Source organism: Crinia signifera, chromosome 5 (genome assembly GCF_055691185.1).
Source record: "Crinia signifera chromosome 5, ASM5569118v1, whole genome shotgun sequence".
In the NCBI taxonomy this organism is placed as follows: domain Eukaryota; kingdom Metazoa; phylum Chordata; class Amphibia; order Anura; family Myobatrachidae; genus Crinia; species Crinia signifera.
In genome coordinates this window covers 148,065,439-148,093,333 of record NC_139221.1, presented here as the reverse complement: position 1 = coordinate 148,093,333, position 27,895 = coordinate 148,065,439, and the positions used below count along the sequence as shown (strand labels likewise).

General features: G+C 42.9%; 1 protein-coding gene across 1 annotated transcript in view; it reads left to right on the top strand.

Moving 5' to 3' along the window:
- The window catches only part of MYO10 (myosin X), a 221,199-nt gene that overhangs the window by 21,518 nt on the left and 171,786 nt on the right, over window positions 1–27,895 (top strand). Inside the window, exon 2 of the mRNA XM_083188111.1 lies at window positions 11,990–12,088. Within this exon, the coding sequence (XP_083044237.1) occupies window positions 11,990–12,088 (99 nt within the window). The remainder of the gene's footprint in view (window positions 1–11,989; window positions 12,089–27,895) is intronic.

Here is a 27,895-nt window from a genome sequence, read left to right as displayed (position 1 = left end):
TTCTATTCCCAGAATACACCAGACGCACATAGTGCTGCATATCGAGCACCCCATATGCAAGCAAATAACTGTATTTAATATATGTGACATATATCAGATGCATAATTATTTTCATGTTTGTTTTAAAAGTGTAATAAAAATAATTTTAGGCGTACTGCACTGCAAGGAAATGAAACAGAAGGGTTGAAGTCACTGTATTTGCCCAGCGGGCCTCAAATTACTTGTTGAACTTTGTGCCCATAGCACAGACTGCCACCAGTAACTATGGAACATGACTTAACCAGATATTTACTTTTACACAGCAAATACCTCAGTTTAGATCTGCAGACATTTTTGTTACTAGATTTTTATATAAATAACAACTGTCAATGTCAGTTGCATTGAATTCCCCCCCAAAATATTTTGTAGTCATCTTGTATCCTTCCTATAATTGATGTCACTCCTATTCCTGCTTAATATTTCTCAGTGCCTTCTTTTGGTCTTATTTATTTATGATTTATTTAAGGTCATATATATATATATATATATATATATATATATATATATGCGGATAGATCGCTCGGCACTCAGGTACTCCAATGTAGGGTATTACGTTGCCGGGTGCCTTCCCCAAGGGATTGATACATGTAGGGTGGCGGGCGGCACTCTCGGACCTTCAGGTACCTGAAGACGATTAAATATCGAAACGTTGTATCTACACTTGGCTGTGAGATCTTTTGTTCTGACATCTCACACTTCTGAAGGTCCGAGCGTGCCGCCCGCCACCCTACATATATATATATATATATTTCACACATATTCCTCAGCGCTTCACAGAGAATATATGGTTATTCACATTGGTCCTTGCCAGTGGCAGGTGCAGAGGTGTGGCTGCGCAGTCCAGAATTCAGGTAGGGGTGCCATACGAACTGCAGAGTCACAGACGGTGAGGTTTGGTAGTACTTCAAGTGTTAGCTAGTGTGTTTCCCCTATTTGAATTTGAACTGGGCTGCAGCTTCACCTCTGGAATTACCACTGGTCCTTGCCCAGGAGGACACTCACAAGAATCCTGACAGAACATACAAACTACACACAACTTTTGCGGGAACCTAAGAGCTTAATTCTGTCAGTCCCTATGTCAGTGTGCTATGGCCTTCTAATGTTATTAAAGATACTGTAGTGTTGCCTATTTGACAATTTACTCTCATTATTAATGTCCATACCACAATGCCTCAATGTAGCAACTATTGAGAAGGGTCTCCTGTTTTTTCTTCCTAAAGGCCCCCATACACTAGCCGATTTTGGTCAGATTTCAGCCAGATCAGTCGGATCTGGCCGAAATCGGACCAAAATCGGCTATTTTTGATGTCCCCTCAGATCCGATGCGCGGTCCCGTGCGCATCGGATCTGCGTCGGGTGGTCGGACCTGCTGCACGTCCGACCACCCGACTTGGGACCTAGTGGGGCGGCGAGGCGGTAGAGGGAGCAGGGGGGGCTGGCCATTCATTGTATAGGCTTTTTTTTTCTAGCACTGACAGCTCCCGCCGGCTCCCCCTGCCCGGCTCTATGGCGCCTGTGTCCCCCGCAGCGACCCCAGCCCCCCCTGCTCCCTCTACCGCATCACCACACAGACGCTGTCCCCCGCAGCGGGGGACACAGACGTGTCCCCTGCAGCGTCCCCAGCCCCCCTGCTCCCACCTCTGTAGCCCCCCCCCCCCTGCTCCCCGGGTTTTTTACATGTGATAAATCGAGACGATTTATCACATGTAAAAAATGGCACATCAAGTGCCAATCTAATCAAGCTCCCCCGGGGAGCAGCCGGGGAAGCTCAGGGGGAAGTCGGGGGCGACTTGTCCTAAGGACAAGTCGCCCTAGTGTATGGGGGCCTTAAAACTATCAAGGCAGTGAGACTATATAGGTTATCCCAAGGTTAAGGCCCCCATACATTAGGCCGACTTGTCCTTAAGACAAGTCGGACCCAATTCTCCTGTGAGCCGCCCGGGAGCTCCCCGGGAGGCTCACACACAATTTGGCACTTGATGAGCCAAATTTGACATGTGATAAATCGCTTGCTCAGCCAATCAGAGAACGGCCGGTCATTTGACAGGTATTTTAAAAATCTAATAGCCGCCACTGCGCGTCCCGTCCCCGCCGCTGCTATTTGTTATCACATGCCCGGCCAGGTCAGCCAGCAGCACTCGCCGCACCCAGCACCACGTCCCCTCCCGACTCCTGCAGCGCTGCTGATATATATGAACATCACCGCCCGGCCAGGTCAGCACTCCCCGGCGCTCAGGGACCCGCTGCCCGCCCCACTGCTCCCCCGGTGTCTGCATGCATATGCCTGTCAGGTGGGCAGGCATATGCATACAGGGAGGTCGGACGTGATCGTATGTACTGACCGTCCGACCTCCCTGATCCGGTCCGATGCGCACGGGACCACGCATCGGATCGGATCAGATATCACACACCTGCGATTTTGGGCCGATTTCACCCGATTATTGGCACAAAGTGCCGTAATCGGATGAAATCGTCCCAAAATCGGATAGTGTATGGGGGCCTTTAGTCTGCTGGTATTGGGTTGCTCGTCTGCTCTGTCAAGCCTTTTGGTCAATTGTGTAATATAATCAGCTAGAACTGTTGAGTATTGTTTATATGTTGATGCAGCAAGATGTAGTAATTAGCCTGAGGAGAGACTGATGTCTTGTACTGAACTCAATGGATAATGTTTAGCCACACCTCTCACAGTTTGCTATAGCTAGCCTAATTATACCTTAAAATGATGCATTCTTTCTATCTCTGTTTTAGACAACATATATTACACAGTAATGAAGTGCATTTAGATATACAATTCTGGGGAGCCAATATCAGTATACAGTACTTTTTATGAATTTTCAGTACCGGGAGATTTTCATTTATGAAATACAAGTCAGATTTCACTTCCTACCTTGACATAACTGATAGAGTAATGCTAACCATTACACAGTCCATTCATCCACAAGAGCGCTAGTTAAGATATTTTTTCAGTACAAAACAAAAATCATCCATATACCGTAGTTGCTTTTTTATTCAAACCTGCTGTTGCCATGATATGCCATTAAGCTTAACCTGGACAGTTTAAGTTGACCAATGACACTGTAAGGCATGCCAATGTAGAAAAAAAGTCCATACGGCTTCAGAAAATATACTGAAATACGTGGATGTGTTTGTTGGTAAGTATACTATGTATAATGGGTCATATTTTATCTCTCACAATTCTATCTCTCCCCAAGCTTTGATAAATATTCGTTTAGTGTTGCACTTAATATACTTTACAGCCACAAGCTAGCCAACATCGGATTTGTTTAGCTTTATCCTTGGCTTTCAGTCTATAACCTGCAACCATGCATACTAATATGTTGCTTTATGACTATTCACAAGTGCATTTCTCTTATGTTTTCATTCAAATCCAAACTGTGCAATAGAAAGTTACCCTCTTATCAGCCGTCACCTGCTGCTCTCTCATTAACAAACTTATCAGCACTTTTCACACCTGGCTCCCAGGTTACCGAGTGGAACAGCTTGTATGCCTGCAGTCTGCTTTATCATTGCTATGGATCAGATTACTGAGTAATAAAACAAAACGTACTACAAAGGGCATCCTCCATAGTCAGTCTGAGAACAAATAATACCATAGTCATCTGCTGTGACAGAGTCATATGTGCACAAGGTCACTCTCCCTGAGCATAGGTGAAAAATAATTAAACCAGTGTTTGATTCACAGGTATGTGCTCATCATTATACTCAAAACAATGTCAACAGAATCATGTTAAATAATACTTTGAAGTTCCTTTTGGCTAAGATCAAGTGTAGTATCTGTTCTTATCAGTGGGTACAGACTGGCCTCTGACAGAGAATAGAGAAAGGCTGGACTGAGTAGCTGCTCTGATGGGCGGAGGGTGTGGGACCCCTCTTTTTTGCCTGGGAGTGGTGAAAAGTCTGGCTGAGTACCTTCACCTCTGCCAGTGGTAGGAGGTGTTGTTTCCGTAAACCCACTGGTGAGAGGGGGGGAGAAACACTGGGCCTAGTAGTTTGGCTCACTTGACGGGGTTCGTAGCCCCCGAAGGATGAGACAGCTAAAGGCTCAGTCTAGTATCCATTCCCAAGGAGCGTAGAAAGACTGGGACTGAGTAGATGGCTCCTGTTCCAGAGGTTCGTAGCCTCTAATGGGGAGACCGCGAAAGGCCCAGCTTAGTACCATAACCTTGGGATCGGAAACACTGAGACTGAGTAGATTGCTCTTCCGAGGGGGCCGCAACCCCTAAGGAGTCTTTCGAAAAGCCCAATGGAGTACCCATTCCCATGCCAGGGGCTGGAAAGTGCCCTATGATGGGAGCAGAGAAACACTTGGTCGGGCGCTGATCAGTCGGCTGCTTGGAGTCCGAGGCTGCACTGTGCCCCCGGGGAAACTCGGGGGGTGCCGAACATGCACGGGTGATCCCAAAATCACCATGCACTAGTAAGCACTAGCACTGCACACTTCCCTCTAGGTTAGCGCTTCACGTCCTTACCTCGTCCTTTTGGACGGGGTAGGACAATTTTTCACACCCCCACCCGGCCTTCTGGCTGAGGTCTTTATTAGTTATTTCTCTTCACCTCTCACGTTCGTCACTTTTCACGTTCCTTGTTTTTTGTAGTTTTGTCACTTTTTTTGGGTAGTGTGGTCGACCCTTTCGGGCCTTCCATTTCCCCAATGTGCCGAAGCTCTCACCTTTTGGGGAGAGCTTCGGTCCCCCCGAACACGACCCCGAGCCGCACGGCGGAGGGAAGTCTACTTAGGGTCTCTCCAAACCCACCGTCCTAACCCTTCCGGGGGTTGAGGAATGAGGGTCTCTCTAAGCTTCGGCGAAGAGGACCCACCGTTCCCTATTTTCCCCTTTTCGGCCTTATGGTTGAGAGGGGTTAGGGGAAAAACGGGGCCCTTTGCACGTGTTTAGGCACAGCACTGGTGGTAGGGAGCACACCTCGGGCTCCTGAGTTTTTTCAAACTCAATACTTTGAAGTTTCAGTTCTAGACCACATTGATTAATAATTATTATGCGTAAATTCTTGTTGGACCACAATGTGAGCAGAAGGTTCTGAAGATACAGGCTTGTATTGGGGCCATAGAACCTGGTTCCTACACTTGTGTGTGTGTGTGTGGTTCACACTAGCTACAGGTTACACGTATGCACCCGAAGCATAATCCACGACAAATAGCTCTCGGAGCCATGATAATACATGGGATTGGAAGTTTAGTTCGGATCCCATGTGTTATCACATGATAACAGAACATTTTTCTGTCCAAAAAAACGGAGGAATATTTAAATGGCTGGATAATGACCATGGGTTATAAATCATATTTTTATTTTCCCCTGGGAGCAAATTTAACAGTGCTAATTAGATACTGAACTATATAGACATGTTATATATGAACATATAAGCCACAGTAACATGGTACAATTTGATATTTACACACAAAAAAAATAGAAAATGCAGGTGCACAGTTAAAGTACTAAAGAATGCTAATCAGAATACTTATGGTAAATTCTGCAATATAATAGATTAAATTTGAGGTGCTTTGCATACATTGGCTAGCCCATATTTATACCTTGATTGCTGTGGCAACAGATTATATAGTGTTTTTAACATATACCCCTTTCACATTGACAAAAACCTGGGTCGGACCTGGGTTAATGACGTAACGACCCAGATTAAGGTGCAGTGTGAAAGCACCAAACTTTATAACCTGGTCGAGTAACCTGGCATTTCAACCTGGGTTATAACTAAGCAGGGCCAGATTAAGGGCCTCATAGGCCTGGAGCTGAACATGTTCAAGAGTATATTATGAGACATGGAGGAGGTGAGGCCAATGCCATATACTATGATAAGCCCCAGTGTCTCCATAAATATATAAAAGTACACATATTGCATAATTGTGTGGAAAATAGGAATGGAATCGTAATGCTTATGATTTATGGCCAACCCTGTGGCCAGCTGGTATCTGTAAGGAGATCTTCATCCTGTCATGATGGTGGGCCTATTTTTATGTGGAGGCTCGGAGCTGCAGCTCCATCCACACCATTGTTAATCTGGCTCAGGTTATAAGAAGGGTTAAACCTGGTTTGCTCTCTGTATAATGGTATTAGTGTGAAAGCACTGGAAGGGTCCAACGGGGCTTTTGCGATTTGAAAGGGGTAATAAATACAGAGATTAATTTTGTTTATTGAAAATTTTAACTCATGTAAGTTTGACTTTGAGTTAATAGGGGTTCAATGAAAAAATGTATATGTAATATAAGAAACCCTTAAATTGGAAATGTCATATGAATTTACCAATGGTTCTTGTTTGTAGGTGTGAACTGCCTTTATGTGGGTTATACATTTCAATTACTATTACAAATGATTTTAAACAATCATAACTGTGCATGCTTTTATATTTATTTTGTGTTCACCAAATGTTATAACTGATATTGAGAATAATCCTGTCATTTTTATTGTGAGATAATAACTGGTATGGCCAAATGTCTACTCCTAGGGCCTTATTTTGGTTCATTCTTTCTGACAAAATCCTTCTTAGATGGGCAAAACCATGTGCACTGCAGGTGGGGCAGGTGTTACTTATGCAGAGAGAATTAGATTTGGGTGGGGTTTTACTTCAAAGTGAGATCTATATTGCAGTGTAAAAATAAAGCAGTCAGTATTTTCCCTGCACAGAAACAAAATTACTCACCCAAATCTAATTCTCTCTGCACATGTTACATCTGCCCCCCCTGCAGTGCACATGGTTTTGTCCATCTAAGAAGGATTTTTTCAGAAAGAATTAACCAAAATAAGGCCCCTAGAGATCATATATTGTGGCCCCCACTATTTCTTATGTTTTAATAAATTGTCTACCAGGTGATATTATTAAAATAATCTGACAAAATAAATATATAATTTTTCTCTGTTGTAATCATTGGCATCCAGTAACATTAAATCTGTAAAACGGTAACTTTGTTGTCTGATTTAATATTTGACACTAAAGTAACTCCTGTTGGAATAGCTGGCAGACTGGTTAGGGAGATTGACCAGATTTTCTAGGACTGCAGCTGTCCACTAATAGCTAACTTGGCCATGTCGAAAAGGCAGCTGCAATTGTCAATTGTACAATTCTCTTCCTTTTCATGTTTTATATGAAGAAGAAAGAGAACTAAGATTTCAAGGATCTTAATTAAACAAGTGTGAGCTTTACTACAGTATTGATGTTGTGTTTGCTGAACTGTTCTACAGTATGTTGGCTACTGTACCTATTGTGACATGCACAGTATTGTATGATGGACCCGGTTAATACTTAGCTAAGTGCCAATATAAAAAAATATGTCTCAAATTACAAACAGTATGGGATATCACCCGACACTACTATTTCTAAAGGGACATACACACGGGGCGATAATAGCCTCTTTTATAAGCGATCTGCCTCGATCAATTAGAAATTTAGCACACATCACTCTTTGTATACGCCCCATAGTAAGGGCGATGCGTGGACTCCAATTGAGAACGGTAAAGTGCAGCGGTAGCTGAGAGCACCTAGCCCAAAGCATGGCAGGCAAATCATACACTAATTGTGGGTTCATGTCAACATTGACATTAAAAAAGTGAAACCTCATGTCAACTTTTTCATATGTCAACCTTTTGTCAGTGTTGACCTTGGGCATGTCGATTTTCTGCTGTCGACATAATCCTGTTGGCTATACCACACCCCTGCCAAAAATGACCCACTTCATGGGAGGCTATTTCTGCTTGAGAGACAACTTGTATGAAGCTCCTTGCCCATGTGAACACATGTTCTGCTTTCTGTGCTATTTGAGTATATACTAGTGAATAGTGTGAAACACTCACTAATCTTGGGCTTGAAATACCAGCAATTTTGGGCCTAAATCCTTGGATCCTGCAATCCCGATCCTACATTTAGCTCAATTATAACAAGGTAGGGGAATTATATATAATATCATTAAGAAATGGCATTATGTTTCTTAGAAAAAAAATGTCTGACAAATGTCTGAATGTAGCTGTCATTACAACCTATGGTGGGTGCATGATCTACCGGGATGACAGAAGAGTCTGAGAAATCAGTGATTTGTAAAGACTATTCTTTCTACTAAAACATGGATATAATAACAATATTTCCAGCCAACACGCTAGGCAAATATAATTATTTGGCTTACTAAATAGACCCCTAAACCCCAGTTAGCATTGTTTAAACTACCTATGGAAACAGTCACACATAGCAAAAGCTAACTGCGTAATCCGGTTATTGTCTGGGAGAACTGAAGTATCGGGTAACTTTTCCCATTCACATGATTTGTTGACATTTAATACATCATTTCTACTTAATACAATTGCTTCTCTAATATGTGTCAATATGTTAACTGTTAGAATACACATTGTAACTTTGTCTTCATTTAACCTGGTATGTTTGTCCAAGGTGCTAAATACAATCTGATTAGCAAAATGGAATCTTGTCATTATGGGCCTGATTCTGATTTGAAAGTAAAGAAAAATAAAGAAACTTTTTATCAGGGACAAACCATGCTGCTGTGCAAGGGGAGCAAATACAATTATATATTTTTCTATGCAGGGTTAATACTGTCTGCGTTTGCATGTAGCCCACAAATGTTATACATCTTTATTCTTACATAGCAATTTAGAATTCAGTTTGGAAACACCCCACTTATATCTTAATCTCTCTGCACATGTTACACCCCACCCCCATCATTCATTGCAGCATGGGTTTTGGTCTGATGCGCACTTAATTTTTGTTGCTTTTGTTTTTGCTTTATTTCCATTACACAATTAGTCCCTATGTCTCCTCTTCAACATTGGCACTGCCCCCAGCATGAATAAAAGTCTTTCTTATTTATGTCTTCTGGCATCGTACAAAGAGGAGAAGAAAGTGAAGAAGTATAACACAAAAAAGACAAATAGAAAGAGATACCATCAGATGCAGGCTTATAATCAGTGGCGGATTTTACCTGTGGGCTGCAGCCCCCCCAGGTAAAATCTGTGACACTGCACTGGATTCACTGTGACTGGCAGTGACTTCCTATCACCAAGGCAGTCAAATTGGGAGGTGTTCCGTCCCTCCGGGACGCCTTGCTGCGGGCTGCCATGCAAAATCGGCATTTGCGCATGCGCAGTACCTATATCGGTACTGCGCACGTGCTGGTCCTGGTGCCTGTCATTTATATTATACAGGAACCCAGACCAAGATTCCTTCTATGGGCTGTTGCCGAAGTAGCCCATAGCAGCTGGCCACATGCACAGTACATATGTTTGGAAGGAGAGTGGTGGTGGCAGGGGGCAGGGGGATGCCTGCATCGCGGTACCCCCACGGCGGCTACGGCCAGAGGCAGCCCCCTCCCCCAAAAAGGAAGGAGCCGCGACTGCTTATAATATATGGATATTGTACCCCCTGTACTACAAATAATAAAAATATTAAGTCATTGATAAGTTTTATCACTATTGAAGGCCCAATAATGCTTTATTACAAGCCAGAGATCTTCAATTTGACTTGAAATTTAGTTGAAGATTAATTGTAGGGTGTCATAAGGGGCCTACACATGGGGAGATGTTGCTGCACAATGATGCGTCAACGCTGTGTGCTGAGTGATCTCTCAGGGCCGGTGTTCTCCAGTGAGCCTGACTGGCGATGTACAGTAATTAGATTTATCCAGCATGCTGGATCTTAATCACTGGACGATAGCAACGCGAGGAGCCGCGGATCGCTATTGATATGGCTCCAAAACCCAAAGTTTTTCCCTGATCCAAAAACCTGGGTAGGTCATGGCAAAAAACGCTTAACACCTTTCACACAGTACATTTAACCTGGGAATTACCCAGGTCGATCCCTTTCACACAGAACCCTGGTCAGTCCTGCAATATACTACAGATGGAGCCACTCTGATCACCATCCGCCATCCCCTACCAGCTTGCACCACCCCCGCCCTGTCTGCCATGTACTTTTATTTTAAGAGATATTCTCCTAATACAGATGGAGCCGCTCTCATCGGAGCGGCTCCTGGCGATGCCATCGCTGTCCGGCAGGAAGGGCTCGCATGCATGAGACACGCGGGTGTCCCATTCTCCCCGAAGCCCTGCAGCCCATCTCCTCACTTTCTGCCCGTCTTCTTGCTCTGTCCACTCCCTGCCCATCTCCCTGAAATGGATACGGCAGGGAAGCTCCTGCCGCTAAGCTGAGTTGGACGCACGAGCAAGTGAGAACGTGCGTCCCCGCGGTCCACCAATTAACACTATATGATAAATAATTATTTAGTAGAAAGAGAAAGCATATTATAGCTGATGTATAAATATAAACTAATGCTAATATACTGAATATACAGTGCCTCTATAGCGGTCTGTTAATACACAGGTTTTTTATCACTGTTGTCGCCAATTGTAAGACGCAACAGAATATGCTGCACTATGTAAGAAACTAAATAAAATAAATAATATATGTATAAACACCTGTAAATAATCGTATTCAAATCTAAAGTCATTAATTCGATTTAATTAAGAAATTGTATTATAATACTGTATATCACTTCCAGCAGTAAATTATGTATATTATTTAAAACTGGGGATTCAGGCATTTATATAATCAGGTAACTCCTTGATGATTTTAAGGCCCCCATACACTACGCGATTTGGGCCCGATTTCACCCGATTCTGGAGTATTGGGCAGAGAAATCAGGATGAAATTGCCCAAATCGCGTAGGATATGACATTCCGATCTGATCCGATGCGCGCATCGGATCAGATCATGATGTCGGACGGTCTGCACATAAGATTAAACTTATGTGCACAAAAACAAAGTTTCAAACTAATATATCATGCGCTGGAAAGTAGCTGAGGGACAATTCAACAGATTATTGAAGGACCACTTCAATCCCAAACATACAATACAACAAACGTTTCTGGGATTTCTCAGAAACCTTTGTGGTATTGTATAATCTTATGTGCAGCCGGCAGGGAGCAGGTCCGGGGGAGTGGGACCAGTGAACAGAGAGCAGGGTCCGGTCCGTGGGAGCTGCGCTAGTGGGGTAGTGAGCTAGCGGCAGTAGAGGTGGCAGAGAGCGGGGTCCGGTCCAGCTGCAGGGGTAGTGGGCTAGCGGCAGGACTGGAGAGGTAGCGGCAGGCGGGGAGCGGGGACCGCATAACAAACAGAGTCGGTCCTGGTAGCGACAGGAGAATAGGAAACATCCTATTCAAAAGACTGGACGGGCAGGGCAGCTGCTGATTGGCTGAGCTCTTGGCCAATCAGTGGCCACCCAGTGTTTTAAATAGGATGTTTCCTATTCTCCCGCCGCTACCCGGACTCTGTTATGCGGTCTCCGCTCCCCGCCTGCCACTACCTCTCCAGTCCTGCCGCTAGCCCACTACCCCTGCAGATGGACCGACCCCGCTCCCTGCCACCTGACGCCACCCTGCCTGTAAGCTCCCCAGACCCTGCTGTCCGTCAGCTCCCCCGGATTTACATGTGATAAATCGATCCGATTTATCACATGTAAAAAATGGCACATCAAGTGCCAAATCATATCAGGATCTGCCGGGGGAGCTCAGTGGAAATCTGGGCCAACATTAGGCCAACTTGTCCTTGACAAGTTGACAAGTTGGCGTAATGTATGGGGGCCTTAAGGGCTCATTCAGATTGTATTGTATAAGGGGGCACGCCCCTGTAGTGACATCACTGTATATATCTTGTGGCCAGCTTTAGGCCCCCATGTCATTTAGTTGTTCACTAATGATGGTTTCTTTGCAGTTTGGCTACCAATGTGTGTGGACATATTGGATATAAATCCTATTTTTCTATTTTGCCTTGTCAGTGGCAAACTCAAGAGACACATATTTTGCATGTGCTAAACATGAATGTTTTAATCAGATATTTTCTCCCCTAACTCTGAATACATAAGATTTTAGAGATTTCAATTTTCTGTTTGTTTTTTCTTTTACAGGGAACACAAGTTTGGCTACGAGAAAATGGCCAGCATTATCCAAGTTATGTTCAGTCCTGTGCTGGAGGTGTTGTTGTATTTAAAACACAATATAATCAGGTAAAACATGTTATTTAATGTATAGTAATTCTACTGTCTCAAATTCTTCATAAAGGCAAAAAGCCTGTACCCATGTTGTTGAATGAGCGATCGCATGTGCTTAAAAGCACACACGACCCACGGGAGTGTAATTGTGTGCACACAATCTGTCGCACAACCAGTCGAGATTGGATGTTGAGTCCAATCTCATTCTGGTGTATGGGGGGCCTTAAGCCTTTCCCGCCCACAAATGTCTGCAGTATGTCTGTGACAAGCGCAGTAAAGAGATAAGCGCAAACAATTAGGTCTGTGTAGAAGTTTGATATTGGCCCCTAGACACTTAAGGGTAAATTTACTAAAGCTTCTAAAAATAAAAAGAGGTGATGTTGCTCAATTGGATGGAGATTCTCCACATAGCATGGGACTGGTGCAAGTGCCACTGGTGCTTCTGATGGTTGCATCTGTACACCCCTGAACTATGCTTCACTAGCCCTTATATATGCAGACGCATGACTGTATGCCAGTCGGGGGCCAATACAATCATCAGCATAAAGTTGCAGGTACAACTACAGTAAAAGATGCTGGTGTGTAACACTCAGCCCCAAAGAGAGTTGCGAGATGTGCCTACTTGTTATTGTTACCAGTAACATTGCCAGTAACAGTAAGTTTTGCCTCTGTTTAAGGAGAGATTAGGGCTTCATTTTAACTATTGTTGGGAAAACAGAATTGATAGATGCTAAGATTTGACAAGCAGGGCCCTCTATCTTTGGTGTAATATATGCATCTTTTCTGTCAGCCTGGTATATGCTTGTTCTGTGCTTATATATGATATTTTTTATCTTTATGTATGATTTGTTATACCCAGTCTATAGCATTGTAAGGTTTTAGGGCCAGATTCTCTAAGCTTCAAAAGTGATAAAATGGAGAGTGATAAACAGCCAGCCAATCAGCTCCTGCCTGACATTTTTCAAACATAGCCTGTGACATGGCAGGTAGGAACTGATTGGCTGGCTGTTTATCACTCTCCATTTTATCACTTTTGAAGCTTAGAGAATCTGGCCCACAGTGCCTTCAAAAATAGATTTTAATTTAGCATTTCTCAAGGAGGGTTGGCAGGACTCGGAATGGTTCTCTTTCTACCAGGAGTCTGTCGTAGGCAAGTTTGACACTGAGCCCATTATTGCTGATGTAGATATATCTTTTTGCCAATTGTAGCTAGTTTTCATAGACAGTCACAGGATTTAACAAATTGTCTCTAGAATGGTTCCTCTTATTCTATTATTAAGACTGCACAGGACAGATTCTCTGATTTGGTATATAAAATAACATCCATACTGTGGAGGAGATGTATCAAACTATATAGAGATCAAGTGAAGAAGACACCCATAGCATCCAATCAGCTTTTAGCTCCCATTTATCTGTCATAGGGCCAGATGCACTTAGCTTTAAAAGTGATAAAATGGAGAGTGATGAACAACCAACCAATCAGCTCCAGCCTGACATTTTTTCAAACACAGTCTCAGACATGGCAGGTAGGAGCTGATTTGTTGGTTGTTTATCACTCTCCAGTCTATCACTTTTTGAAGCTTAGTGCATGTGGCTCATAGTATGTAAAATGATAGCAGCTGCTTGGTTGCTATAGGCAACCTCTCCACTTTCTAGCTTTCTAGTTTTTTATACATTTTACCCTTTCTGTTACTACTTTCTTGTGTCCATAAGTTAATTTTCATTGAAAAGGAATATTGCATAGGGAAAAATATTTACATTATAAGAAAGTTTACTGAGCATGTGAACTACAGTATAGTGTACCGTGGGGGAGTAAATTACTTAAGGATGCAGCAGTCTGAAATGTGCATATTTCCCATCAGAAGTATTGTAGCTCTCACATTTCTATGCATATTAAGCTTTTATTGATCAGGTACTGCAGGATATAGAAATGTCACTCGATCTAGGACCTTTTCTCCAACTTGAGTGAGTGCTGCCATATTATGCTGTACATGTCACACATACGAAATTATATACTATTTACAAACCTTGATCCAATGACTACATTTTGATGTACAGGATTTATATAAAAAGTAATGAGACCAAATTTGGTAAAAAATATTTATTGAAGATATGCTACAAACAATTAAAATTCTTCAAAATAAGACCCATGTGCGTTGACACACTTCTGTCAACAAGTTGTCCACACTTGGAAGGCGCCCTGGAAGTCCTTTTCCGGAACGTCCTTCAATCAGCGCGTCAAAGCCGATTTGACCTCAGCTATGGTCCTGTGACGGTGTCCTTTGAGGGCTGTGTTCACTCGGGGGGAACAGTAAATGTCCACCGGGACAGATCGGGACTGTAGGGGCCTAGGGAAGCGTTGAGATGTCATTCTGGGCCAGGTTGTCATTGACTACAAAGCTGGTGTGGCTTGGTGAATTGTCATTATGCAGCTTCCAATTTGCTGCAATGCACTTTCTGGATCATGGCCAACGTCGCCATAGCCGATTTTCTGAGCCCCACACAGAATTTAATGGTGTAGTGCTGTTCCATAGAACATTGCATTTTTAAGCTTCAACTGATCCTAGAGACAAGGGTCCACTAAACCACGATACGAACCACACAGAAACTCGTAGGCGACTGACGCTCAGTGCGCGTTGAAGCTGACTTCCCCGTCCTTTGAACCTGGCTGGTGTATGCACACTGCGACGTACAGTTGTACCAGAAAAAAATAGGTCTCATTAAGGGCCCCATACATCAGCAATTAATTGTGACAATTTTCAGATATGGAGATGATTGCCACAATTAATTTTAGATGTGTGGGCTCCCCCTTTTGGCAATCCCAATCACAATCGCCAATCGATTGCTTAATCAGGTTTTTAAACATGTTTAATGGGCCCCATACATCAGCAATCACAATTTATGGATTTCCAGATAAAGGGATTTTTTGGCCAGATAAATGGATTTTACAATCTATCTGACTTTGCCCACACATTACAGATTTATTTCAGTGATCGGCAGATTTTTCCATCTAAAGATTGCATCTTCATATCTGGAAATTGCCCCAATCGATTGCTGTTCATAATGTAAATAGATGAAGAAGACGAATTGGGAATGCCCACACATATAAAAAAGATCTGAAGATAATACCAGATTATTAAACATGTTTAAAAACCTGATTAAGCAATCGATTGGCGATTTTGATTGGGATTGCCAAAAGGGGGAGCCCACACATCTAAAATTAATTGTGGCAATCATCTCCATATCTGAAAATTGTCACAATTAATTGCTGATGTATGGGGCCCTAAGACACTGGCCTCATGCTCATGTCTGAGGCATAGCTAGCAGAACCTGAATGTATTATATGTCTGTAAATTGGTGTCTGATAAAGTTTTGTCCTGACTACCCATATGTTAGTACTATTAGCAGTAACCATGTGATGTAAACCCACCCAAATGTTTTCTGAGTCCTGCCCCTTGACCTTAAAGGCAGGATCACTTTCTATTGTGGCCACTCACTCTGGGTAACATCCAGAGTCAGTCACTGGGTGTTCCTTACCTCCCTTCATTTCACACACTGACCTTAAATTCAAATGCTAATTATTGTAGTAAATTGTAGATGAGTATAATTAGAGTAGCCTGGAAATATTTGTCAGACCCATTGCTTTCGAAACCCTTTGTACTACAAGAATTCACGTAAACTAGTATTTTTTTAAGTAAAGCTCAACAAATAGTAATAGCTTCAGCACAGCTGTTATATATCAAGCAGAATTACAGCATCTGCCAAACTCATTTTACCTTGTTCTTAATTACAATGAACCCTTTCATTCGGAAATGTCAGCAGAGATGTTTGCATTCTATCCATAGTGTGTATGTAAGTCTTCTAAACCTAGATTTCCCTCAGTAGACAGACAGTGTTACACAAACCGATCCTTCTAACCCATGTCTGGCTGTCAGTGCCAGGACTAACTATAGACTCTGGGGGTTATTCAGACCTGATCGCTGGGCTGCTAATTTGCAGAGCCCTGCGATCAGGTATTCACCACCCAGCCAGAGTGAAATCCCACCCTGTGCAAGCCTGCGAAAATATTGTATTAGCTGCACATCTATTTGCAAATGCTCCCCATCAAATGTTTTTTTCCAGTGAGTGCAATCTGTGTGCAACCCAGCATCTACTCAGCCGGTGCAATAGAAAAAGGCTGACGGGGCCAGAGCTCACGTCACACACCCTCCCGGAAAATGCTTGTGCACACCTGCTTTTTCCCTGACACTCCCAGTAAACATCTGGTTGACACCCACAAACTCCAGCTTCCTGCCAACCATATTGCGTATGGCCAATGATTTAAAAATACGCTGATTTTTGTCACAGGATGGCCTTGCGCATGCGTACTGTGAGTGATCGATAATCGACCAAACTCAAATTTATAACCATGCGATCAGTTCTGAATAACCCACTCTGTTCCTGCGGGATACGGTCACTAGGTCTACAAGCGTCAGGTGGACACCACTAGGTCAACATGCATGAATGTTAACATAACTGAACATGGGTTAGGTCGACAGGGTCATTAGGTCGACACAAGCATTAGGTCGCAATGGAGAAGGTTGACCTTCCCGATGTCGACCTAATGCTTGTGTTGACCTTCAGTCATGTTGACCTTCCTGCACGTCGACCTTCATGCATGTTGACCTAGTGGTGTCGACCTAATGCTTGTCGACCTAGTTCATGTCTATCCAATGAGCCACACCCGTTCCTGCATGTACACTGGGTTATTTTAATAGAACATTATTTGATAATATATCAGATGTAAGTTTATTTAATTCCCTAACATTGAACTTTTCCTCATTTAAAGTTTAGTACACAGTCCAATAGCTGCTCCAGAGGAGGGGCTGCAACACAGTTCAAAATTCAACGCCCACTGCCAGTAAGTCAGTTTGGAATGGCAGTTGGTGGCTGTGGGTGTGGCTCCTCTATTTTAATTTTTAACTGTGTTGCAACCCCTCTTCTGGAGCCTCCCCTGGTACACACTATGAGGGCATTTTACTAAAAATGGGAGTTCTACTTCAAATGGGATTTTGCTATGGGCAACCAATCAGAATCTACTTATTTATTAGGACCTTCTAGAACATATCATCTGATTGGTTGCCCATAGCAACATCCCATCTGAAATAGAACTCCTATCTTAGTAAATTTCTCCCTATATGATCTATCATCCATTATATCATCCCATAGGTGGATTGGAACAGCCATATTATAGTGTGTACAACTAGTCCGTCTTTTTTAGCTATTGTTCCGTGCATCGTCCCATCTCATGTACAGTACTGCACTTCAGATGGGACAATGTGATTGACATCATGGTGCACATTGTGTTATATGTGCACAAGGCGAAGCAATGCACAATATAGAATCGCCTGTGAGGTGTAGTCTTTCAGGAATTTCTGCGAATCTGCATGTATTTTTTTCACAGCAGTAATCATTTAGAAGCAAAACAGCCATATGTACTCCCGTGTCTCCGCTGTCTCATACACTGCATAGCAATCTATATCTGTACTGTCTCTGCTCATAATGGGGCAGATGTATTAAGCCTTAACAAGAGATAAATGCAAGGGTGATAAGGAGAGATAAACGTCCAGCCAATCACCTGCTAACTGACTTTTTTCAAACACAGCCTGTAACATGGCAGTTAGCAGGTGATTGGCTGGACGTTTATCTCTCCTTATCACCCTTGCATTTATCTCTTGTTAAAGCTTAATACATCTGCCCCAATGTGGCAGATGTATTAAGCCTTAACAAGAGATAAATGCAAGGGTGATAAAGAGAGATAAACGTCCAGCCAATCAGCTCTTTACTGACTTTTTTCAAACACAGCCTGTAACATGGCAGTTATGGCAGCCTATAACATGCATTTATCTCTTGTTAAGGCTTAATACATCTGCCCCATTGTTACCTACCTGGCTGTTGCGGCGACCAGTGGCATCGCTGATGGCTGCCTAGGTGCTGTGCAGCTCGGCAGGTATGTGTTCCCTGTGTGTGATAACTGTACTGTCTCTGCTTGTATTGTTACTTACCTGGCTGCTACAATGACTAGTGGCTCCGCTGATGGCTGCCTAGTCACTTTGCTGCCCAGCAAATATATGTTCCCTGTGTCTATAATTCCCAGGGTAAATCTAGCCTATACCTGTATGTGTTATGTATACCTGTACTGTCACTGTTTTAATTGTCACCTAACCGGCTTTTGCACAGCAATCCATATCCAATTCCTAGTATACGCAAGTATACCTGGCCAATAAAGCTGATTATAAATCTGACGATAGGCCACATAAACTGTAATGCCCTTTGCACTTTATGCCACATAAACCGTAATACCCATTACATGTTAGGCCACACAAACCATAATGCCCATTACACATGATGCCACACTCTGTTATTCCTATTACATATTATATCCCACACAATTATGCCACTAACACCATTTTAATGCACACTCACAAAAATGGCCCTTACAAATGATGCCCCACAGTAAGGCTTCTGCCCCATACAATAATTACAGAATTTTGTTTCCTACATGCTCTTTGCCAGGGGTTACATGTACCTTGCCGGGGATTACTTGCTCATTGATGGGGATTACTTGTTCATTGCCAGAGAATACATGCTCATTGCCAGGGAGGTTACATGTTCATTGCAAAGGGGGGTTTACATGCTCATTGCCTGGTTGGAGTTACATGCTTATTGCCAAGGGAAGTTACATTCTCATTGCCATGGGGGTTACATGCTCATTACCAGGGGGGAAGTTACATGCTTATTGCTAGGGGCAAATTTTACATGCTCATTGCTAGAGAGAAAGTTACATGCTCCAGGATGGAATTATATACTAATTGCCGGCGAGGTTACATGCTTGTTGCCAGGGGAAGTTATGTGCTTGTTGCCATGGGGAAAGTTACATGCTAATAGCTATGGGGAAGTTATATGCTTGTTGCCAGGGTGGGAGGGGGGGTGACATGCTTGTTACCAGGGTGGAGTAATATGCTTGTTACCATGGGGAAGTTATGTGCTTGTTGGCAGGGGAAGTAATATGCTCCTTGCCAGGGGGGATTGCATGCTTGTTTCCAGGAAGTCTGCACTTTCCAGTTGCACTGCGCTCCTCTGACAGACACTAGAGTTCTTTTTTCACTGATGCAATTTAACTTTTTTGGGAGTCGAAACTGCATCTGCAAAAAAAAAACCTGACTAATTTAATTGAAAACACGTGGACTGCATTTAAAAATTTGCACCTAGGGCTAGACTGTAAATTGTCTCTTTAACTGGATAGGTCCAATCTAAATTTGACCTAAAAACTTTACAAGTACCTGGGAGAAATATTCGGCACCAATTGAATACTCGCCTGTTTCTCTTTCAAAAAAATTAAAAATAATGTTTGTTTTTGATACATTATAGTACAAATAGTAAACTTACAGTATGCTGGGTACACACTATGCTCGGTACCCAGCAATATTGCGCCTGGGGGGATGGGGGCACCTGACAGGGACACTTACATCAGCAAGTGCCAACAGTGCTTGTTGAGGCTTCCGCAGCCCTCCATCGTATTGTATGTACAGAATATTGCTGACGTGGAGTGACAGGATGCATCATTGGTGACATAATCTGTTCACATTTCATGATATAAAGATTTTAATGTTCTGACTCCTCAAAATTGGAGACATTTTAAATTTGAGTGTCATCCGTGGCACCAAGAAAGCTTGTTCCTGATCAACTGCTGGCTGCTACTTCTCTTTGTTAGTGATACCCTGGGAGTGTGGCAAATACCCAATCTGGCAATGGAGCAGAAGACTCATCTTCAGCACCCAGATATGTTCACTCTAGGCGTCTTTAACTTAGGAACTAAGTAAGATGCTATGTTGATTTTTTCACAATTAACTGAATTTCAGCAGACTGTGCATGTACCGTGATCGCACTGTGCTGGTGTAAAGGTGCCTTCAAAGATAGGGTATAATCGCAGCTTGATCGACAGGAAGTGACTTTTGTCTGAGGTAATGTAGTGTGGTAGCAAATACTCAAGCGTATCATGGCCATTTTCTGTCCGTGTATCTAACATCAGCTGCGAACGTGTCGCTACTGCCATGTGTCCATATGAGTAGTAGTCAATATTCCCTGTTGTTACATATAGGCTGCCAATATGTATGTATATTCAAAATGAGTTGTGATATTTCCGGTGGGCATCTCTTTTCATTCCTAGACAGCAGCTTCACTTTCTAACATTAGAAGTTTCTTAGCCTTAACAATCACAATTGTATTAGTTTACAACTCTGAATCAGGCCCTTTGTTTAATTTAAATGATTAAAGCCCTAGGTGGCCAACAAGCCTGACTGGAGGAGATGTGAGCTGTGAAGCCACATGGTCTTCATAATTCATCGTTCAGCTTTTATTTGCTATTATTTGATAGGTAAAACACACAAAGCTATCCAGAAAACTTCAGCGATTCACAAAATGTAAAATCTAATTGATAAAAAACATCATATGTTTTCCTGCCTCTGACGATTACTGAATCTGGCCATTATTTAACATTCAAGATATTTTTGAACATAGGCCCTCATTCAGGTTGGATTGCATCAGCGATCCATCTCACAGTTTCCGGAAACTGCGCGCTTGTGGGACACTTTCTGCACACTTTGGCTGTGTTGAGAATGCCTCCTCCTGCCTTTGCTTTGCTAAGGATCGCATATGCTAAGCTTCCAATGAGGGGCATGATTTGTATTTGTCTCTGGATCTGCAAATGAGAGAGATACAAACCTTTGCAGGGCTATATGAGTGAATCTTGCTTAAAAAAAAAATCTATTAATTTTACTGAACTTCCTTCTTTTCCCAAACACTTCGGCACATACCATATATACTCAAGTATAAGCCTACTTTTTCAGAACATTTTTTATGCTGAAAAAGCCCCCCTCGGCTTATACTCGAGTGAGGGTCCCACTTGAGTCAATAAGTTTTTTCCCAGTTTTTTTGTTATAAAATTAGGTGCCTCGGCTTATATTCGGGTCGACTTATACTCGAGTATATACGGTAACTCAATAGCCAACAATAAAAATAAGTGTTAAGGTCCATACACACTGGGCGATTTTGCCGAGCGTGTATGGACAGCGATGACTACTGTCATTGCTGGGGGGAAAGCCGCTCAGCGCATACACACTGAGCGGCTTTCCCCCTGCCTGGCACTGTCAGCAGGGGGCGGATGGCTTTGCATAGCGCAGCGCTATGCAAAGCCATCCAGAAAAGTCGCTCATCTGCTGGTTATACCAGCAAATGAGGGGCATTCCCGGTGATGATGCGGGAGCGCGCATCACCGCTCATTACTGGGCTATACGGCTTTCAGGTCAAAATCGCCCAGTGTGTATGAGCCTTTACTCTTATTGAAAAGTTACCAAAACACATTGCAATCACAGGAGAGCTCTGATATTACCTTACATTAGAATAAAATAAAAATTCTGAGATAAGCTGCTTGATAATATCTTAATATCTCTGTCTCTGAGTCCACCTTACCTGAATGGCAAGCATCTTGTTGAAATCCATTGTAAACAGAGCCACTGGCAGATGTTGAATGGTTAAGAAATCTATACTGTAGGCTGATAACAATACTTTACGCAGCATATGTTACTCATGGCTGATCATTCATTAAAAACCGTTTTGTTTTCTCAGACAATATAACCTTAGAGCCTTGAGAGAAAGGCAATATAGTGTTTCAGCAATAAGCTTTTCATCTGCCCTGAGCCTCATTTCACAAGAATGGTTCTTATTTTCATATTCTGTGGCACAGCCGAAAAATGTAGACTAAAAGCATATGTACTATTTCTACTACTTACTTTTACCATCAAAATAAAAAAAGTTTTGGACACATTTTTCACATGAATCTGTGCTGTGTCACTCAGTATTATGGAGTAATGAAAATGTCATGACTATTTTTTCTGCAAAGCATCTGTGTAACATTAAGATGAAGCACAAACTGGAGAGAAATGCTAACTGTTTTGTTCTAGTCCAATTTGTATGGTGAATTTTCAGGGAAGAGTGGTGTAGGAGTTCTTAGAAACTGTCTGGTGTTGCAGATTTTGTTTGTTTGTGTTTATAATAAAGTGTAATACATTTACTATAAAGTAACTAAAAATATTCTACACAAAAATACATATTAAAAAAAATTACATTTCAGATTCTTTCCCCCAACCAAGCATGACAAGATGCCTTATGTTATCCATGCATGTTATGCTCTGTGACACAGATCCCACAACTCACTTCAGCATTTGTTTACAAGCCAAACACTTATTTTATTCCAAGCTTAGGGGTCTAATTCAGCCTGGGATGCAGATACAGATGCAGGCTCCGCGCAGTGACTGTGCTAGAAGCCGCAGAAGGGTTCTTTAGTAAAAAGACAACCACTGCTGGCTTCTGTGATCCGGTTGCTGCATCCAAAGGTACAGCATTCGATTCTCTGCATGAACATCAGACATTTAAGTAGCCTTGAGGATAATCAAGATGTCTACGAAAACCACGCAGTTGGAACCTGGAAACAGCATCCAAGGATGCAGTCAATGGCACTTCCAACACGCCCCCATGTTATGGAACAGTACACCTCCACGAGACGTGCAGCTGACTCGGATGCAAGTGACCAATGATTTTAAGGACTATGCATGCGCTGTAGCCACAGTATACTTCTTGCAGTGGTGCTGCAGTTAGCTCAGCAAATATATGTTCCCCGTGTCTCCCAATGTCTGTGTCCATCACCCTCCCCAGGGCACATATCTGTAAGTGTTGTAGATATCTGTACTGTCACTGTTTACTGGTTACCTACCTGGCTGTTGCACAGCAATCCAAAACTAATTCCTAGTATATGCTAGTATACTGTACCTGGCCAAATAAAGTTGATTCTGAATCTGAGAAGCCAGCAGTGGCTGCCTTTTTACACAAGGATTGCCCTGCAGATTTTGCATATTTTTGCACTGTTGCTTCATACAAAGGCACTATTTATGGTACATCCTCCTTTGAATAAGACTAGGGAAGCCAATCCCGGGACATTTTTTCAATCCCGGGATTCGGGATTGAAAAATGCTCAATCCCGGGATTCCCGGGATCCCGGGATTGGCTTTCCTAATAAAAAAACACCCTGGCCGCCCCGCATTTACTTACATTTGCAGGGGCGGCCGGCGGCCGGGTTGATGGGTGGGAGCCGGGATGCCGGGTGGGCAGCTTCATCCGGCCGGCGGCAGGGTGGGAGCCGGGATACCGGGTGGGCAGCTTCCTACTTCGGGAGCCGGGTTGCTGGGTTGGCTGGCTGGCTGGCTAGGTGGGCGGGCGGGCGACTTCATAATGCGGAGTTGCTTGCTTGCTGGGTGGGCTGGCTAGGTGGACGGGCGGCTTCATCTCTGCCTGCCTGCGCAGCGTGACCTCTCGTCACGCTGAGAGGTCACGCTGCGCAGGGTTGCTCTGCTGGGTATGGGAGTATCCGGGCAGCGGCTGAGCGAGTGCTCAGCCGCTGCCCGGCATTAGACTGCGCATGCGCAGTCTAATCCCGAAAATCCCGGGATTGGAAACTCCAATCCCGGGATTGAAATCCCGGCGTTTTGGGGGCCAAATCCCGGGATCCCGCCGATCCCGGGATTGGCCACCCTAAATAAGACCCTTAGAATGTATGCATAGTGGTGCAGTATGTTGAACCCATATTGGAATACTACTTATAGTGTGGACTAAATGGGCCCGATTCAGAGTTAATTGCTATTGCAAATTCACAATCAACAAACAAACTGCACATGCGTACGGATCATAGCGCGCATGCGCAAGACAAAATAGCAAAAATAGTGAAATATCTAGTAGCGATGGCGAACAGGAAGCTGGCGTATGACACTAGTAGCCGTCCATTTTCTAGGAGTGTCAGGAAAAACGCAGGCATGCCTTGGCGTTTTCAGGGAGGGTATGGTACGTCCGCTCAGGCCTCGATCAGCCCGATTGTGTCATTGAGTTGTGTAAGGATCAGAATTTGATGGTGAGTGTATTGCGTATAGATTTGCGGATAATAGCAAACAGCAATCCATTTACAATTCTCTCGTAGATTTGCACAGGGCAGGTTTTCATTTTGCATATTTGTAGATGAAAGATCAGGTCTGAATTACGTCAGACCTATTCATTATTGTTATACTTGGATAAATTAGGCTACTACATTTTGGTGTAGATATTTAGGGATGTAATAAATACGTGCATGTAATTGGAGCAAATCATGGGAATTTTTTCCCAATAATAATAATTATTATTATATATCCAAAGAATGCTGTCTATGTCATGTAATGTTTTTAGTTTATTAGCCGCCTGCCCAAATGTAAAAAGCAGCCTATTCATAAAGGGATGGAAACCCTCCAGATATTAGGGTAATAATGATATATGTCGATTTTTAGTTTTGTGGTTTTATTTGATTTTATATTTAATCTTAAATTTATGTAAGTAGATCTTTTATGTAGCTACCTTAATTAGACATATGAAGGGTCCTACTTTTTATGTTATTTTATTTTTGGAGCAAAGTGACGAATTGCTATGAATGGTAATTGGATAGCCCAGTAAACAGTACAAAGCCCTCGTGGAATGCAGATTCATTTTAGACCATGAAGAACAAACCCAGGTCTCATTACACAGGTCAGGGCAGTGCAGAGAAGTCATTTAACCTTTGAACCTTTGAGCCCCGGAAACAGTAAAGCACATTCAGGGTACCAGCCTAAGCAGGCATCTTTGACCATACAGAATCTTTACTGATAAGTTACAAAGCAGCATTTGATGAGCACGGGGCAGACATGTGTATTTGTGTAGGAACATTTTAAAAGACATAGGAATACTGTTCTACTTTGTCAGCTTGCTGACTGTGAATAAGGCAACCACAACCCCAGCAAGCTACAGATGTCAAATGTAGTCAAGATTCCAGAAGAGAAAACTTGGAGGCCAGAGAAGACTGCATCTTTTGTCCATCTACTTTTTGTTCTGCTGCTGCTGCGGGCTGTATTCTGACTTCTGACATTGTGAAGCTCCTTAATAAATTTAAACATTTAATTTGTTGCTTCTTTACTGAAAGCAACAAAAATATATACAGGAGTTATATGGATATGGAAGCACATCTTTCTAAAGGCCCATACACACTGGGCGACTTTGAGCTGAAATCCACTCAAAACAGCCTGTTTGAGTGTCTTTCAGCTCAAAGCCGCCCAGTGTTTATGCCCCAGCGGTGAGCGCCTCTGCGCGTTCACGCATCATCGCCGGGAAAGCCGTTCATCTGCTGGTATTACCAGCAGATGAGCGGTGCTGAGGACGGCTTTGCATAGCTCTGCGCTATGCAAAGCCGTCCTCCCCCCTCCGTCGGCGTCAGGCAGGGCGAAAGCCGCTCAGTGTGTATGCACTGAGCGGCTTTACCCGCAGCGGTGATTGTCATCATCGCTGTCAATACACGCTGGGCATAGTCGCCAAGTGTGTATGGACCTTAACTAACAGTGTTCAGAGACTCTTCCAAGTAATATAATACATATTACAAGAATGTAGAACTGACCTCGGGGCTGTGGTATAAGTAGAACTCTTACACACGATGGTCAGGGTGTATTTGAAGTTAGATCCATGTATGCTAACAGTGAACTATAAAAAAATGTTTTGCATAAAGGCTTTAAAGTGACTAGGGCTAGTCCAAAGGTACAAAGTGTACAAATGTTGGTGGTTGCCCAACTGTGCACACTAATATTTTGTGTGCACTACCTCATTGTAATCTCTTTGCATACCAGCTTGACTCATTGGGGTATATTCAATACCTTTGGGTGTGCTATGAAGGTGAGCAGTGGTCGATAGCTCGCAAGTCAGTATTCAACTGACCCCCCTTCACTCGCCGTTTCCACCTCGCTGGTTCTTTTCGGTGAAGTGCGGCCATCAAAACTGTGAGGCTTGCTGCATTAGCGGCAAACCTTGCCGTTCTGGGGAAATACCTAGAACATAGAATAGGGCAAGTGGCCGGCGAGGGGGTTAGACAGTGAGGATGGCTTGTTTTCGGCGATCCTTGCCTCAAAATCTAGCATTGAATATCGCCCATTTTCATGTAGTTAAAAAAAAACAGATTCAGTTTCCAATTCCACTTAGTACACCTGTGAGTAATAGTCAGGTGCTCAGATAGGGAATATACAATGAAAATATATTTGAAAGTAATCAATATGCAGTATTTGTATTTATTTTTTTAAGCAAAATATTATTAGCTACTATGTTACGTTATTTTTATCTTGTAACAAATTCTAACTTGGGCTAGCTCTATATAGGATTAATTTCACCATTCATTCAAAATTATGGATTCTTTGCATTTATAATATTCTTATAGACTGGTTACAGAGTGAAGGTGCCCACACACTGCAATTCTCGCATGCGATTTTAACTTGTTAGTTCAGATCACATTACGTCCAGTTCAAATCGCACTGTTGTGTTTATTACGCCTTGCGATGCCATACACACTCCCGTGTAGTCCTTATCGCAAGACAACATAGTGTGGGCAGACCGGTATCTTTGTACTATATCATATCGTGTCTAGTTCAAATTGCACCCTGTGTAGGGAATCGCATGCAATATGTACATATTTACATTACATATTGTAGTCTAGTCCAAAGCTTATGTAGTTCAAATCTTGCATGCGCACCATTTGTTTTGGACTAGATTGCATTGTATCTAGTTCAAACGCATTTTGATATGTTAAAGCAGCATGCGTTTTGAACTAGATGCGATTTGAGATAGTCCAAAAAGTACATGCAGCACATACTCTTTGTACCTTGCAATATGATGCACGCGGGAGAGGGTACTCTCAGCCTCCCTTCTGAGCGACCGCTGATTGGCAGAGAGAGCTCTCAGCCAATCAGTTAGTCATTTCACAGGCTATTTTAAAATTCTTATACCTGTCGCTGCCCATTCTGCTGAACACCCGCTAGCGCTCAGCTCCTGCTGCCCGCCCCGCTACTCCTCACTGGCCACTGCAGCACCAGCACCCATGGTCGGACATGATCTTATGTGCAGCCTGTCCAACCTCCTGATCCGGTTAGATGCGCTCGGGACTGCGCATTGTATCGGATGTCACACACATGCGATTTTGGGCCGATTTTACCCGATTTATCACCCAAAGTGCTGTACTCGGGTGAAATCAGCCCAAAATCACATAGTGTATGGGCACCTTTACAGTTTCATGTGAAGACAATCTGGTTATACGTTCAATTATAGTTATACCTAAAATCCCATTGTGTTACTTACTGTACATAGTTTTTTAACAAGTGCCACAATCCAGCAAAATGGTTTAAAGGCTCAAGGGTCTTACTTGGAAAACACTAGGATTAATATATATTCTATACATTTCATAAGGTTTTAAAAAGCTGCCATGATCTGCACTATTTCAACTATCACCGCCCCGTCACAGCCAGTGATTGACTTGTTTTTAAAAATAAAACCTATCCTGTCCTTAGCGGTGTTCTCTTTTGTTGAAGTCATTAGCAGTGAAGCTTTTCTGTTACGGAGAGATGTAAATGACTGTTGTTGGGTGAACAAGATGTACCTATTGTTATGGACATCTGTTACTGACAGGATTTGTCTGCTTCTGTCACATTGCCTGAAACGACTCAAGTGTCACAGTGTATCTGCTCAGTAATAATACCCCTAACAACAGCTGATTACTTTTTTATTTATCTTCAGACCTTAAGAAACAAAGACTATATTATTAGGTTTATTTTATTATACAGTCTTTGGAAATCTAGTGCAAAGCAATCAGCAAATAATTTGTCATTAAAAAAAAAAAAATTAGTTAGAATTTGCTTTATATTT